This window comes from Anser brachyrhynchus (assembly GCF_964034855.1).
Source record: "Anser brachyrhynchus genome assembly, chromosome: 4".
Lineage (NCBI taxonomy): Eukaryota > Metazoa > Chordata > Aves > Anseriformes > Anatidae > Anser > Anser brachyrhynchus.
Genome location: NC_137698.1, coordinates 69,715,160 through 69,730,813, shown reverse-complemented (window position 1 = coordinate 69,730,813; position 15,654 = coordinate 69,715,160). Strand labels below are relative to the sequence as shown.

At 41.5% G+C, this 15,654-nt stretch overlaps 2 protein-coding genes across 9 annotated transcripts in view; one reads left to right on the top strand and one right to left on the bottom strand.

Annotated features, from left to right (window-relative positions):
- Window positions 1–15,654, bottom strand: part of LOC308194548 (uncharacterized protein) — a 70,579-nt gene that overhangs the window by 33,754 nt on the left and 21,171 nt on the right. For 2 of the 5 annotated variants that reach the window (XR_013950650.1, XR_013950651.1), the window contains exon 3: window positions 6,531–6,733. The exons of 1 other annotated variant lie outside the window; for it this stretch is intronic. The gene's annotated coding sequence lies outside the window, so the exon portion shown is untranslated. Of the gene's footprint in view, window positions 1–6,530; window positions 6,734–11,331; window positions 11,470–15,654 lie in introns of those variants that run through there. 2 more of the 5 variants (XR_013950652.1, XR_013950653.1) reach the window with 1 other exon arrangement.
- SH3BP2 (SH3 domain binding protein 2) overlaps window positions 1–15,654 on the top strand; it is a 38,230-nt gene that overhangs the window by 8,556 nt on the left and 14,020 nt on the right. For 2 of the 4 annotated variants that reach the window (XM_080590593.1, XM_080590594.1), the window contains exons 2-3: window positions 8,267–8,346; window positions 11,228–11,403. In XM_080590593.1, coding sequence (XP_080446719.1) covers window positions 11,294–11,403 — 110 coding nt within the window. In that variant the 5' untranslated portion in view covers window positions 8,267–8,346; window positions 11,228–11,293. The remainder of the gene's footprint in view (window positions 1–8,266; window positions 8,347–11,227; window positions 11,404–15,654) is intronic. The other 2 variants (XM_080590595.1, XM_080590596.1) reach the window with 1 other exon arrangement.

Sequence of the window (15,654 nt, the reverse complement as noted above, 5' to 3'; positions counted from 1 at the left end):
ATGGTCCTTAATCTCACGTTTTAGTAGCTCTCTTAAACCACTTTACAAAACTTCACATACTTCTTACCATTTTGACATGAGTAAGGGACAATCTCTCTATTGGAATATTTGCAAAACTTTAAAAAACTCACCTATGAAGTAAAAAGGTTTGGTTTAAATGCCCTGTCCGTACAAATTTCATCTCAAAGTCTCCTTAGTTCCCCTTCGGTTCAGCAGAAGTTGCTTGCATGCGTGTAAGTGCTGAGGTTAGCATTCAAACGAGAACGTAGCTAACCGTGAGAGCTGGTTCCTGCAACCAAGCAGCAGAGACTTAAATTCTTAGTCTCTAATCTTGTGACAACCCTACTAAAAAGAGTAAATCGTTACCCTGATATTGCTGAACAGTAATTCAGTTCCAACATGTCACATAACTGTTCTTCTCCTAGATCAAGCTGGAACTTGCTATATACACTGTGAAGAGGCTGAGTTTGATGTGTTACAGGTGCAAGGCAGTTGTTTCTTGAAGCAAGAGCATCCCTTCTCTTGGAGCACTGCGGTATGGCCTGACTGCAGAGACAGCCCAGGCTGTTGCTGGACATTGCCAATTCATAACGTGCATCTCTATCCAAATCAAGCAGTGGCACATTTTTGACCAAGGCTTCGTACTGAAGTCTGCTTCTCATTTTTCCTTGTGTTAATGAAACCGTATACTTCGGGTACGTAGGCTTGTGTGAGAGCTAGTCTCTGTCCTTTGCTTTGTTTTCTGTACTTTCCTGGATTCTTAGAAGAATTAGTATTTTTCTACTTTGTCCTGTTAATGATGTAGAGAGAAATCTAGCATAAAGAAACCTAGCCTGTAAGTCTAAAGGTCCTATGGACAGAGGAAAGGCTTACAATTTGCTAAATTGAGACTGAACCTATCTGTAAACTTTGCTAATCAAATTGAGGACCTTTGAGCTATGTTCAGGCAAAAGTGTCCTGTTTTGCACAGCTGCTGAGAACCTGCAACTGGTTAAGTGCCGTTCTTGAATCAGTCAGGCTTAAACATTGGAGCTTTTCACCATACCTTTTCAGTCAGTTAACCAGTCTCTGTTACTGAGCCAAATAGGTGTGTTTCCAAAGTACGGCGCAGTTTTAACTGTGCAATTCTGTGAGTGGAGTGGGATTTCTGTATACAGCCTCTTGTACATGTTCTGGGGGAAATACGCTTCCTGCTGTCGGAGCAGGCATCCCCCGTCAGAGCATGGGGCAGTCCAGTGTCATCTCCGCTGTTTGCTGTCTGAGACAATATGTACCTGTGATTCCAAACCAGAGACTTGTGTTTAACAAAAATAGGTGAATATATGCTACAGTAACCAAAAAGGGTTTTCTGAGAAGCCAAAATATCCCTTGCAGCAAGGGCAAAGAAGTCTTGCTGTAAGATCAGTACTTCTCTCCAAAGAGCAGGAGTGCCAATGGGATTATGTATGACGGAATTGTGGTCCTGGATTTAGGAGAACCTGTGCAAACAGAAGGCTGATGCATAGTCTGGCTCAGATTTATCCCAGTCCCAAATCTATCCCATCAATAAGCTTGTGTGGGTACTCTTATTCAGGAGTAAATTAAGCATGGCAGAGTGTTGGGGTTACACTAGATAAATGCTCGGTGTGTGGCCGTGCAGTGGGGGAGGGAGGGAAATTTGGAAGGGAAAGAGGAATACTCTAAGTGTGCTTTTAAGGTTAAAGTATGAGAACAGAAAGAGAGAGCGTAGCTATTCTCTAGCCACTTACAGAGGAAATCATTGTATTTATGAGTAGCTGTTACGAGTCTAACTCACAGTGAAATTCTTTTTTCCCTCTGAGCTCAAAGCCGCAGTGAGTCACTTTTAAAAACTTTTTTCCCCCAGGAAAAAAAAAAAAAGCCCTTATTTCTCTGCCTGGGCAGATATCACAGCTGTGGTGAAGATGGCTGGAGTTCAGAAAGCTGCTGACCTAAGTGGCTGAAGGGGCAAATTGAAAGATTATCAGAGAACGTGTGGATTTGCAGAGTGTTACATACTTAGCTTCGAGGTACAGATAACCTCCGCAGTAACAGCGGCAGCAACGCTGATAAGATGGTGTGTTTCCAAACGCACGCGGTACTGAGTGGTATCAAAGCGATTAAGTCCTGCAGGTATCTGTTGGATCGATGCCCAACCATTCCTCCGCGGCACCGTGGCATCCCCTGCCTTGTGTTTCTCCTCCTCCCAGCCTGGCAGAGCAACAGGGCCGCCAGGGCTGGAAGGAGCTGGGGTGACGTGGCAGTCCCACCGACGCTGTCTGTGCCCTTGCTCTGCGTGATTCAGCTCCCCAGCAATCTTGGGCTGCCAGGTGGTGCAAGGGATTAGTGGAAATGTTAATTCCTGAAGATGTACTAACCTCTGGTCTAATGGGCTGCAACGATGTCGTGCTGCTGAGTAATGACCTAGCAGCAGGAAGCCTGCTGTTGAGCTGGGAGCTAGGTCTCTTCTTCCAGAGCTGAAGGCCTTCCTTCAAAGGGTATGGCACTTGATCGGTGTTTTCCTACTATCGAGAGAAAGGCAAGCAGGAGGGATTTGCAACAGCGTCTTTGGGACGAAATGTGGCACGCAGAAGGCTTTTTGCTTGAAACTCTTCAGCTGGCGGTCCTGGTCAATTCCCATCCTTCCTGGAATGGCCTCTTCCATTTCAGCCAGGAAGGAGGAAATGAATGAATGGGTGGATCTGTGCCACTTCCACCGCTCCGGTCAGCATGCTGAGTCACCAGACTGCCGTGTGTTACTTACGCTCTGTCATTTTTGCAGCCCTGAGGAGATGACACAAGGTGTGTAGTCTAGCACTCTGGCAGCAGTTTGCTTTAAGTGCTCTTTGGGTCTGTGTTAAGGTACGTGGAAGAAGCGCACCTGGCACACGGGTCGGGAGGTGTGAGGTGTCATTCTTGCCTCGTGGAAGCAAAAGCTGTTTCTGTCGCAGACAACCTGTGAGAAGGCCCTGCCTCCCACACAGTCTGTACCGTTTGCGGTAGTGATGTTGACCAGGCTTCCTTTCCTTTTTCTAATTTCTTCTTGTTGGGGTTTTAGCTTTTTGAGCATGTTAGAGGTGATGACCGAAAAAGAACTTGGCTTGATAATCAGGCAGGAAGCCCACATGAAAAGCAAATACAAACCTGATGTGTTCCTGATGTTCCTAAGAAGCAGATAAACTATGCCACTATTCACGACTTAGTGTGAATACCATAGTGTTTAAGGTCTGGTGGCTTTATGTTGCAATATTTCAGCATCATCACCTAGCAAGAGGAGAGGGAAACTTGTACTGGAATGAGAAGGATAGAGGGTGGTGTTCTGTAGAACAGCCAAAATACCAAAAGGCATGGCGAGCCTTGGGGAACAGATTCCTTGTGATTTCTAACCAAATGGTTGCATCTCTAACAAAGTGGAATGGAAAATCATAAAGAAAACTAAATAGCATTCCAAATGATCAAAAAATCCGAGCTTTAAGAGCTTTAAGCTCTAACTGTCGCAGTGCTTGTGCTCATTGCTTTTGTTTGTGCCTCGCCAGTTGCTGGTTCAGTGCAGTAATTTTGTTATGTTCCTCTTGCCCATTTAAAAAAAAAAAAAGTTGTTTTTTTTTTTTTTTACTAACAGTTATTATAGTTGTGTCTTTTGTCTGGATTTAAAAAGTAGACAATTATTATTAAATCTTGTGAAGAATTTGTCATTTGAAATAGGTCCCCTGAAGATTAAGAATCTGTAAGTTATTGCTCTTACTACATTTCTTTTTTACTTATGGGGAAGAGGCTTTTGGAGGAGGAAAAATTACATCTCTGATATCTTAATATTTATTCTTGCTTAGATGCCAATAAAAATGGATGTATTTGTTTATATAGTTAGAAAAATTTGGCCCCATGTTCTAGCTGGACTAATCTAGCCGCCATCTGTTCACGGTTCTTCCAAGAAAAACAGAATAGCCATAAATGCAAGGCTGTTGTTGTTAATCAAAGCTGCAGTATTATGCTGCTCTTTGTTAAAGGTGTTTCTTTTGAAAGAATAGATTTAATTCTTACATATGGATATATATATGTAGTGTATGTATATAAACATGCACGTGTATAGGTGGAATATAACTTGTATAGCAGGAGGTGGAAAGAGTTTGCAGTTCTACAAGCTAAAACAAGCTATTTTCCAGGATGTGCTTTTGATAACTGTAATGGTGCTTTTGTTTCTCTGGTGTGATAAGACGCAGCAAATAATCCAACTGCTTTTTGTAATTTTCATTTTCACGAAGGTGATTCTTGGGAGCAAAATTTGTACTTAGGCGATCAAAGATGCCTCTCCAATGGTTTATCACGTAAACTATGTGCCTTTGTGACTATTAACACCTTTGCTAAGCTGTGATGCCAAATTTGGAAATATGTTATAAAATTTGGTAGACAAATTTTTCAAGTATGTAATGGGGGAATTTTAGTTGGAAGCGTTAGGACTGCTAGGTTTGGTCTCCCCCAGAGGTACAGGACAGTGCCCTTCATTAACATAGCGGCTCACTGCCTAACATCAGATGACTGTTGTGTTCTGTAAGCTTGTCTGGTGCTTCCTGGAGGAAGGAGAGCCTTTCTGGAGAGTGTTTAATGCACTTCTAACACTTCCTAGCATGCCTCTAAACCTGAGAGTTCTTTTCAGGACTGTAGATCCAAACACGCAATACGTGTACACACTCTGGTAAGTGCAGTTTTTTAGAGGACTTTGTGTATCTGCCTGTATGGTTTCCATGCTATATAAAACGTCACAAATACCGTCATATTTGAAACAGCATGCAGAAACAGCAGCTTCTTCCTTAAAGCTCAGCATCTGTAGAACTTCTGTTTTGTGGTGCCAGAAACACGCAGCTGAATCGGTGCATCTGTGGTCCGTATGGTCAGTCGTTTGGCTTGGGTCTGGCAGAGCTGCTGTGCTTACTGCACGCAGAGATGTCAGCTTTGATTTGTTAGTTTGAAACAAGACTTAATCCACTGACCCCAATTCCTGAATTTCTTTTGTGCAAGTGAGATCCAGTTTCAGTCCTTCATTGTGTACAGAAAGAGGCATGTATTTTTAAGGTCTTAAGAATATCCACGGTGTGTTTAACAGCAAGATACTCTGTAAATACTGTAAAAGCCTCTGCTGAAATGCTACATGCTCCATCTGTAAGCCTAACCTTGCATTCTGTGGAGTACCAGAGCTTGGAAATGGAAGCACGCTGCACAGGCTCCTTGGAGATCACGGCCACTAGCTCTGGGCAGGGCACAAAACATGAGATTTTGGAGTCGTAAGGAAGAGTGCACTTCTACCACAGCCAGTTCAGCTCCATAAGGGGTCTGGCTGCGCTGCTGTGAAAGAGCTTTGCAAAGGAAACTTTTAGGAATAAAAGTGCACAAGGGTGAGGTGTCCTTTGTCGCTCGTCTTGCTAAGAAGCCTAGTAAGGTTGCTCGAGTTTATACTATACACCATTTTAAAATGAATTAATATACATATGTATTTATATATATATAGTTGTAAGCTTATTTTATGCAACCTCCCTCTCCCCTAAAATCCCAGCTATGCATGATCTCATGGTTACAGTTGAATTCAACTTTTGTAGAAGGTAAGCGTGGGCTTGCAGAGAATCTTCTTTCCAGTGCATTTAAAATAAAGGCAAGCAAGTATTCATATAAGTGATGATACATACTGTGACCTTAAATCCCCGTTACTGTAATCCATACTCCAACCTGTTTCAGTCCTTTGATTTAGCCTTTGGTGGTTGGAGGTGGGAGTGGCAAAATCCGTATGCCTTACTTTAAGAGAAGTTCATATCATGATTTAAAAGGGACCAGTCACTGGAATCAAAGTAAAGAAACCTTGTTTCTGCAACACCTGCTTGCCTGCATGAGGTCTGGGGCACAGTACTCGTCTTCATGTGTTAATTAGCTTTTGGCAAATATATTCTTTCTGTCCTCTTGTCTGCTTAGGCTTCAAAGCTCTCGGAGGTGGGGACTGTCCATTAGCATTGTAGCCTAGTCTGACTATAGCCTAGTCTCGTTCTATAAATTACAGTTGCATGGTTAGTAGCTTATTTTGAGATTCTGGTGCACAGTCAGAGTTTCCAAGTGTAAGAAAAGCAATCTCTGAGATGCTTCAGTGCATTGTTAGAAACCAGCACCATCTACTGCGTTGTGCAGCAGTAAAATACGGAAAAGTCTTTGTAGTTACACTTTGTCTTTAAATTTTATCACATAGCCTCTTTACAAGCAAAACAAAAATAGCAAATGTTTGTCTCCTTTTGTTTTCCAAGGGTTTGACAGAAGCTGAGCTTCCTCTTTCGGTGCTGGTTGCAGCCGTTTGCCTGCAGAGGTGTATTCATTCAATATAGTGTTACCCACTGCCACCAGGAGAGGGACACAAAGCTTGAAGGGCTTTTGGATGACATAACTTTGGCTCCTTATTCAGTTAGAAACTTGTTACTGGGATCAGTGACAGAATTAATCTATTTACTCATTGCACCTTTTTGCTGACAAACATTCAAAAGGACTTTCTCAGTAAGTTTTGAATGGTTTTGTATTTTTAATGTCCTAGTCCAGGAATGTTTTACAATTGCTTATATGCAGTAATTTTTCTGTTGGCTTGCACGTACACTTTTGTGACATATTCTCTTTAACTGGCAACTGTGGTCTTGGACATAAGTTTTGTTGGAGCCTTGCAGGAGCACAGCATACAATGAACTGGAGGATGCTGTCTGTCACTGAAATGCTTTAGTGTTAGAAACAGGAGAAAATGGTGAACATAAGTGTAGGCATCAAATGCACTTTTTTGCAATTTTTCTGCCTTACACCTGTACTCTTGACATTCTTTAAACTGATTTAAATAAAATTCTAAGAAAAAAGATATTTCCTAACAGCAGACTTAAATTTAATAGTGGGACATCTGTAGGTTAAATGTACCTATCCGATATGCTTTATAATCCGCAATGGATATTGGAATCTCCCTTGTAAATTTCTAACAGTCTTTATTTTAGTGTTCCATTTACTAAAGGATTGCTAGCTTAAATACTGAGAGGTGTTTTGGAACATAGGCAGAATTTATTTTGGAGTCCTACAGTGCTGGCTAAATCATCGGTCATAGAGTACATTAGTAATGGAATTGTATGCAGTTCGTTACAAAATAGCTAAGCGGTACTATGGTTTCAACTGTAATATCTGAAAGAGGAAATCTGCCAAGGAAATAAATAATTCGTGGAAACTCCCACTTTCAGGATATATATATTTGGGGAAACTCCCTTTGCAGCTGTTTGCAGCACAACTGCGTGCAGGAATAGGACGTCGCCGGTCACATTTGTGCTTTTCAGTTATTTAGTTATAATTTTTAACTATACTCAGGTTTAAGTTGTGCTACAAATGCTGGTGAAAGATACCACTTATTCATAACCGTGACTGCACTTACAAGAACCTCAAGTATAGCCAGTTGTTAAAAGGAGCAAAGATCCCATCCATCCGGTTTCAATGGTAAATGCGAAAGGAAATCTTGTCTTGGTAATATGTCATTGAATTTATTATAAAAACAACAAAAGAAAAACAGACTGAAAAGCAGCAAACAGTTAAGAATTTGCCTTCCATTTGAAGTGTTGCATATATCAAGTGTTACTGCTGTAGGTACCACTGGGGTAGACTTGAAACCCACGTAACTCTCCAGGCGGATGGATGTTGCTATCGAGTTTTGAGGGGCCTTTTGGTTCAGTGTAATTCTGTTACACTTAACTTGAACAGTTATTCATAATGAAATCACCAACAAAGAAAATAATGCTAGGGTAGCTCTGCTAAATTAAAATCAGTACAGCTTATCCTTGTTTACATCAGTGAGAATTTTTGAGGGCCAGCTGGTTTAAGAGAATCTGGTCAGTGACAGAGTTCTTGTATTGAGAGCTTACAGACCGTTCTTCTCTTCCAGCTGCAGATTCTCAGTTGATTTTTACAAGCTGTGCATATACTGCCAACACTTTGTAGCTGTATATGCATATATATATATGTATACATATATATATACACAAAATATGAACAGTCTACAGTAAGACAGACAAGCTACATAAATACATCTTACACTAAGACATGCTACATGTATATATATAATATATTGTTAAAGCCTCTTAAGCTGTTCGTCAGTAAGCAGAATGAGGGAATGGTAGAAGTTTAAAGAACTGTAACTTGTTTGGCATTGAAAGAGGGTTTTTGGAAGTTCTGGCCTCATTCATCCCCTTTGTTAATGATTTTTATTGTTATTATTCTGCAGGTCACCTGGCAGGATTAATTCTGATGCGTGGTTATTCACATTTTCATAGGACTGCCTTACCTAGCAGGTGAAGGATTCAGGTGAGTAACTTACCCTTGCTCTTTTACAATTTGTGGTTGCAGAGTGTACTTTTGACAGATATATTCTGGTTCAATATACTGGATGTTTTTTTCCACTATGATCAAGAAACTTGGGACTAAACTGATTTGGTAAAATTAATAAATAAAAGTTACAATAATCTACTCCTGATCCAAGCTTATTAGTCAGTAGAATTTTACCAGAATATAGTCTGCTTTTATGTCTTACTATACTATAGGCTTTTATGGAAATATAAAATGTATAACTCTTGTGTTACTCTGTGTGGAACCTGACCACTGAGCTGACTACTTGCTGTGGCTGAAGGAAAGTGGGTTTTATATGTCTTTTTTTTGTTGTTGTTGTTGTTAATTTTTCTGCCTCGCCTCTTGCTGGGCTTTTCTCAGACCGCTTTTATTTGTAGTCCGTTCTTTCCGTTTCCTGTAAATTGGTCAGTAAGAGGAAGCTCTCTTGCTGCAGAGACAGCTCAGCCTCTCAGCTAGCCTAGTGCATTTAGACTGTCAAAGGCAGCGTGGCGCTAGACATGTCTGGTAGTGCTCCTGTTTGCCATAAACCTGGGGGAGGTGGGATCATTTCTGACTGGGAGCAAGAGCTGTTCCTAACACTGGCAGAGACGACTGACTGTCTTGCTCAAGCAGCGGTCCTGCTGGAATGAAAACCGAATGTCTGTTGTTTCTGATGTTTTGGTTCTTCCTGAGTGCAATCTCACAATGTTAAAGAAATGACGTAACTCCTTTTGGTTGAAACCCTCCCTGGGCTAATCTGGGGCAAGGCCTCTTCTCACCACTGATTTTGTGTGGGGACAAATGAATGACATTTAATCCCTTTTTACTTCCCTGGCAGACATGTTAATCAAATGTGTTAAGATCTCACGGCTATTTAGGCTCTGTATTTGCGATTTTGAAACGCAGTCCTTTTGATTAATGTTTGGTCTAGAACATTAAGCTAAAATTTCATTCTGCCATATAAATGGTCATCTGTGAAACACATAAATGCTTTTTGGTGTTTCTTTGTTGGTTTGTTGTTGGTGTTTTTTTTTTTGTGTTCCTCGCTGGAACACCAGCTTGTGTGCGTGCAAGTGTGAAACAGCTTCTGTTCTAACTCCATATTCATTCTTGACACTTGGAAATCACCAGAAAAATCAAAAGGGGATCTTGGAAGTTGACATGAAAAACCCTGTATTTCTGAGCCTTTCTGTGAAGAAAGGGAGAGGACATCAGAAAGATTAGAATGGGAAAGCAGTATTTCAGGAACATGTTGGATATATGAAATATAGTTAAAAATCAGACTGCAGAGGCCAAAGAGCGTGGTATTATAGCTGCAGACTTTGGAGGGGAAAAACCAAGGGTTAAGGTGTTTCAGGCCAGAAAAAGGAAGAAGGAACTGGTGTTCGGAAGTGATGGTCTGCAGTGTTACAAATACTCAGTGCTGCCATTTTGACGATAGGTTTTTTAACGAGGTAGAGAAAAAGGTTGCAAAACAGTCGTGCAAGCTTAGAAGAGTATGCTTAGACAGCAGAGAACAATCAGAACACAGCAGAGAACTGGGAGAGGAAGGATTGCTTTAAACTATTTGGTAATTCTTAGCATCACCTATTTCAACTTCTAGGGGGTGGAAGAATGAATTTAATTCACAAACCACTGAAACACAGTATTCTTTGCAGCTTTTATCTGTGAAAGATGTGTTAATTAAACCACTGAGTCAGCTGAGTATTGATTCTTACTAAAAAGCATCGTGATATTGTCTTGATACAGTGCTCCTTTCAGCTGACAGCAGGTGTGTGATACTTCCACACCACTTGCCCTTCCTACGTTGCGTGGTTATGGAAGGAGTGCATGTGGGTTCCCTAAGGTGAAGGCTGAGATTTGCTTTTATATCCAATGTAGCCAGGGCCAGTATCCAAAAAGTTATTTTCTTCTGTACTTTGGCTATTGAGTAGTTTACAAAAAGAAAAGACATTATTATAGAAACTTCTTCTTTCCATTCTGGAGTACAGAGTCATGGCCATTTCCCCCAAAATACATGAAATGAGCTTTACTCAGTGTTATCAGCATATGTAAGTTTTGTTGATCACTCTGAAATACACTAGTTCTTTTTGTCTTATCTGAACTTTTTAGCCCAGGGTGTTGGCTAACTCCAGACAAAGCCAGTGAAACATATGAATTCTTTTAAGAGCTCCAAATGAAAATAATACTGTTCCCAGTGTAAAACAACGGCATTTATTATTCATCATCAGCTGTTGGTACTTGTCCTGTAGAATTGTTGCTCTTTTGTAAGCCCCATGGATAAGAATTTTATTGCCTCTTGTGGTTTGTGTGGTGTCAGATGTACAGACAAGACTTGCTCCAAAGCATGTATAAGCTGCGCAATCTTTCTAAATAGCCATTGGGTTGGAGAGGGAAGGACGAGCTTCAGCTATAGGGGGGAAAACCGAGGTGAAATACTTATCGTAATTTTGTGGTGCGGTGCCAATACCTGAAGCACGAGCTCTTCAGAAGCATGGGCAGTGTTTCTGAACCATGCCTCTGCTGCTGTGAGAGCACGCTGTGAGACAAAAAGCTCACCTTCTTTTCCTCCCATGGGAAAGCAGTTGACTGAAGGGTGGCCAGGAAGCGAGCGAGCACTGGAAAATCCCCTCCGCTGTTTGGCTTGCCGTCTCACGGAGCCTTGATGCGTGCACGGTTTGATTTGCAGCCTCTCTGGGAAATTGGGAAATCTGACAGAGCCAGTGCTGCCCACTGACAGTGGGGGGAAACAGGAAGTAACAAAGGAAACAAGTCATTGCCTCGGCGTCCCTTCTGGCCACACTGCAGCGCAGATGCACAAGCAGCTGGGGCACGGTTTCTTTCCCTTTCGTGTGTACAGCAGCTCCCGCAGTCCCTTTCAACGTTTCACACGCAAAGAGCAGAGAAGTGCAGAGATGTGCCTGTCATGCCTGAGAGGGGTCATAAGCTGCTAATGGCGTTGTCATCGCAAAGGAAACAATCATTTGGGGACAGTGTCAGCAGAAAAGCTATGTGTCGATCTGGCATGGTCACAAGGTTAGTGCATGTTTCTGGCTTGTTTTTCTGTCTTCTTTCCTCTTTTAGGCAGAGAGCAGACTAAAACTAAGAGAAGAAAACTGTGTTTAGGAAAAATAGTTTTAACTTGTGCATCTTAGGCAGAAAATTCAAGAACTGGGGGGGGGGGGGGGGGGGGGGGGGGGGGTAAGGAGAGCATTGGTTGGAAATGCTCACCTGAAGAGAAAAGCAAGTTGAAGCAAGTTTAACTGAGTAAAGTGATTTATAACATGCATCTCAGTCAGGCTTAGTTCTCTGTTTCCTTTGTCCTGTAAGATTTATTTCTTCTCGGAGTGTTTGTGCTGTGTTGTTAATCCTTCTGAGAGACTATTGTGAAAGGGGCTGTTAGAAGTATTAAGAAATAGAATGTGTAACCCCAAAAAGTGGGAGAAATGTGAAAGAGGATTTCAGAAATACTGGACAATATTTAACAAATGGAAAAGAGACCTGAGATTTTTGCAGAAAACAGTTTTACAAACAGATGGTAAATGCGTAGATGGTTGAATTGGAGAATTATTTTCTGTTCAGAATTGCTGAGAGCAAATTGGAGAAGCTTTTCTTTTAGTTTTGCTGTATATGCAATGTTGCTTCATTTTTGGCTAAGCCTTTTGTGGAGACTGAAATTCCAGTCTTCCTCTGCATTGTATGAGGAATGCGTTTGTTACTGTAAGTTACGTTCAGAAGGAAATCGGCATCCTGCTTTGCTAGGTTTTACTTTCAAAATAGAATTTGAAGATTAAATTCCATTATACCTCATAACATCCAGTGTTTTCTCAGACATAATTTGCATAGAGATTCTTGTGACAACTTCAGATCAGATTTAATTTCTTTTAATGCAGCTTCAGAGGCAGGTTTTTTTTTGTTTTCAGCATGAGCAAACTGGGCTCCAGTACAGACCATAAATATTACTGCAACAAGTGAGAACTTTTAATACAACTTCTGGCAGCTGTAGCTTCAGCGATGAGGGTAATGTGTTCTTATGCCTATATAGTGCAAGACATGGGGATGAACACATTGACCATATTTTCTGCTGAAGGTCAGTAAGAACTGAGAGCTCATGGCTCTTCCAGGATGCGATCTTTAGTTGAATCAGCCTGTGTTTGCTTTAATTGGGCTGAACACCAATAGCTCTTAAGGCCAAAAGGGGTAAGTGTTCTTCCATAATGTGCTCCAGATTTTTTTATGCAGCAGAATTGTACTTGTACTTGTGGAGAGACTGTTAGCCTGTGCAGTTATGCCCTAGACTCAAATTTAGCTGTTCTGTGTGCATTGACTGAGGGGATGGGTTAAAATTACTTCCCAGGTGTGTACGTTTGCATACTACACAACAACACGAGGCTGCTCTCCATTCAGAGTTTGATAAGTGTTGTTATGGTTTAGGAGACATTTCTACATCAGACTGGTGTTACCAGGTGTATGCAATGAAGTGTGAAAGTTTTTTCACTCTGTTGTGACTTTGAAGGTGCTTCTATCTAAAACAAAAAACAGTTCATCCAAATAGTGTTTGAGAAAGGTATGCTCATATGAGGTAGACTTGGACTGGCTCTACTGATACGTCAGCAATACGTTGCAGACTCCTACAATGTCTCTCCTGCTATGCTTTAGTGTCTGCCATCTCCCTGGCAGGCACAGAATTGCCATATGGATCTTCTGAGAAACAAAGTAATGGAAGAAGTCCTTTTGCTGTCTTGCTGTCATACTCCCCTGGTTCAGGACGTTCATCTCAGTGCTATTTTTGGGGGGTGAAGGTAGATTTAATAGCCATTCTAATGGATTGGGGACTTAAAGGAAAACTTAGTTTAAAACTATGCATCTAGTCCCTTGGTGACAAGAGCGGGAAGAAGAATAAAGTATGCGGCTGTCGAATGAGGCTGGCACAAAACAAGAGCGATGTTACCTTGTGTCAGGTAAGAGAAGGACTGGCATCAGAGAGCCCTGATGGCACTTAGTGGGCTTCCTGTTGTCTTTGATGTGTGCTCAGTGGAAGAGGCTTTGCTTAGGCATCTGCGCTGCAAATATGTAATGGGGTCTTTGGCTTGTAGAGCAAGAATGTAACAGGATAAAAAACACATCTTGGAAATATTTTTCTGTTCTGAATGACCACAGAGCGCACAGGCTCTACAGTGACGACTTCTGTGCTTGCTGTTGAGTGCAGCTGGTGATGGGACGTTGATCCGCTCCTCATGTAGTACATTTTAAGAACTTTTATAAGACGAAGATCAAGAGTGGAAGGAACCATTTCAGGCAGCTAAAGACAATCTTGGTATCGATGCTAAGACTAGAAAAATCTTCAAGAGCATCCATTCTTCCTTCATGCCACCCCTACAACAAAGATCTTGTGGATAGATGGTTCTGACAGCTTTGTCCCAGGAGAATGATGGAAAGCAGCATCTACTGTCCTTCTAGGATAGTTTTGTACTGTCAAAAAACAAAAAAAAAAGGTGGGGGTGGAGAGAAGAGGAAAAAAAAAAAAGACAATCTGCGACCAAATTAAAATGTTTCAAACCCGGATACCAATGTCCTCCCTGTGTGTCTGTAATTTTGGCCTGAAAGTGCATGAGGAGCCTACACGTGATGAAGAGTGGTAAAAGCCACAGTGAGACCCAGATAATATGCCTTTATGCAGAGCTGCCCCTAAACCCATTGGTATTTGGTGGTCTTTTAAATTCATAAAACATGTCCTTGCCTGCATGGGGTTCGGCCACACCTTTTAGTTCACATAGCTGGGATGGGGAAGTGCTAAGGTTTGGTCTCTGTTCTCAGAGCCGTTTTCTTGTAAGTAGTCAGAAACAAAAAAATGATTGTGAATAGAGGAAGCAGAACCTGATATTCTGCCGTCCTTCCCGCTCAGTTAAATCCTGTAATCGCACTGTAGAACTGGATTCTTTACGCCTTTGTTTCTCTGCTTCCATGATTTTTTTTGTCTTCCTGATATTCTGGCTTTTCAGCAGGTGAAGAAAGTGCGGCACCCAGGCACAGTTCAGCGGGTAGCTGAGCTATCCATGCAGAAGGCCACCATGACCTAGTCAAATATTTGTGCTTTCTGTATTTACCTAGGGAGGGATACCCTTGTCCCCAGTGTTTGTCATTGGGTCCTAGAAATCTCAGCTTGCTGGTTGTTTTGGATAACCTCCCCGAGGTATTTAACTCTTCCTTTTCTGGTATGTTTTCAACCTAAGTACAGTAACACTGGGACTATTGTTTCATTCCAAACACTAAGTCCTAAGGCCTTTCTTGTTCTTTGTAGAATAAGCTCACAGCATTTGAAAACCCACAATGATCTTGAAGCTGTTGGATGGCATTGAGACTAATGCTAGGGTTAGATCAAGAAAACTGAGCTCAGAGTGTATCTGGCTGAATAAAAAGTTTCCATTTTTGCTTAATCTTTTTTTTCCGAATGTAACTAGAAACAGACTGAAATCACTTAATTGTAAATTAATTTCATATGTTTGTATGTTGCTGTGCCGGCTCTTAAAAGAAAAATAGTGCTCGGGACTTGCCTTTGTGTTCCTCATTTGAAGGAAATCGCTCTTAGCAGTACTGCAGTGTAGTTTGATGACGGCAGCCAGCTGATTAATGCTATTTTCCTCACTTTGACTCTTCTGCAAGATACGGTTAAGTAATTTGAAGGATTCCTTGTTTTTTTTCTTCTTGCCTTTTTTCATTTTCTAAATTTCAGTTGTTTTTTTTTTTAACTATTTTATTAATTCTTAAAACCTGTGTGTAGCCACGTCTTGGGCCCATTAATACACTGCTGCAAGGAGGAGGAAGGCGTAACACAGCTTGTAAAGATCTCAGTTGTGTAACAAAACCAGGGAGGGGGAAGAGCTCTAGCAGAAGGAAGGATATAGCTGAATACAGCAAAGGTAACAACTTTTGGTGAGTAGGAAGGTCCTGGAGGAACACTAGGAAGCCATCGTGTTTGCTGTGAGAACCTTTCTAGGGTCTTGCATCCTGTCTTCTCCACTTGACCCTGTTTTATAACACTGAGGGACTAAAACCTGATGTTTGTGATTTAAGTTTTTAGGCTGCCTAAAGAATTTCATGGAGTTTAAACTCCCCTGGTAGAAATTGTTAGTAATTTCCACCCCTCCCCACACGTGCATTGTCAGCAAAGGATGAGCGGGTAGAACTAAATCCTAGGTTGATCCGTTGAAAGGTCAATCGACTTGCCTGTCAGTTTTCTCCTAAAGCTTACGCAGTAGTTATGTACTTCCCTGCTGGCTCTTAGGT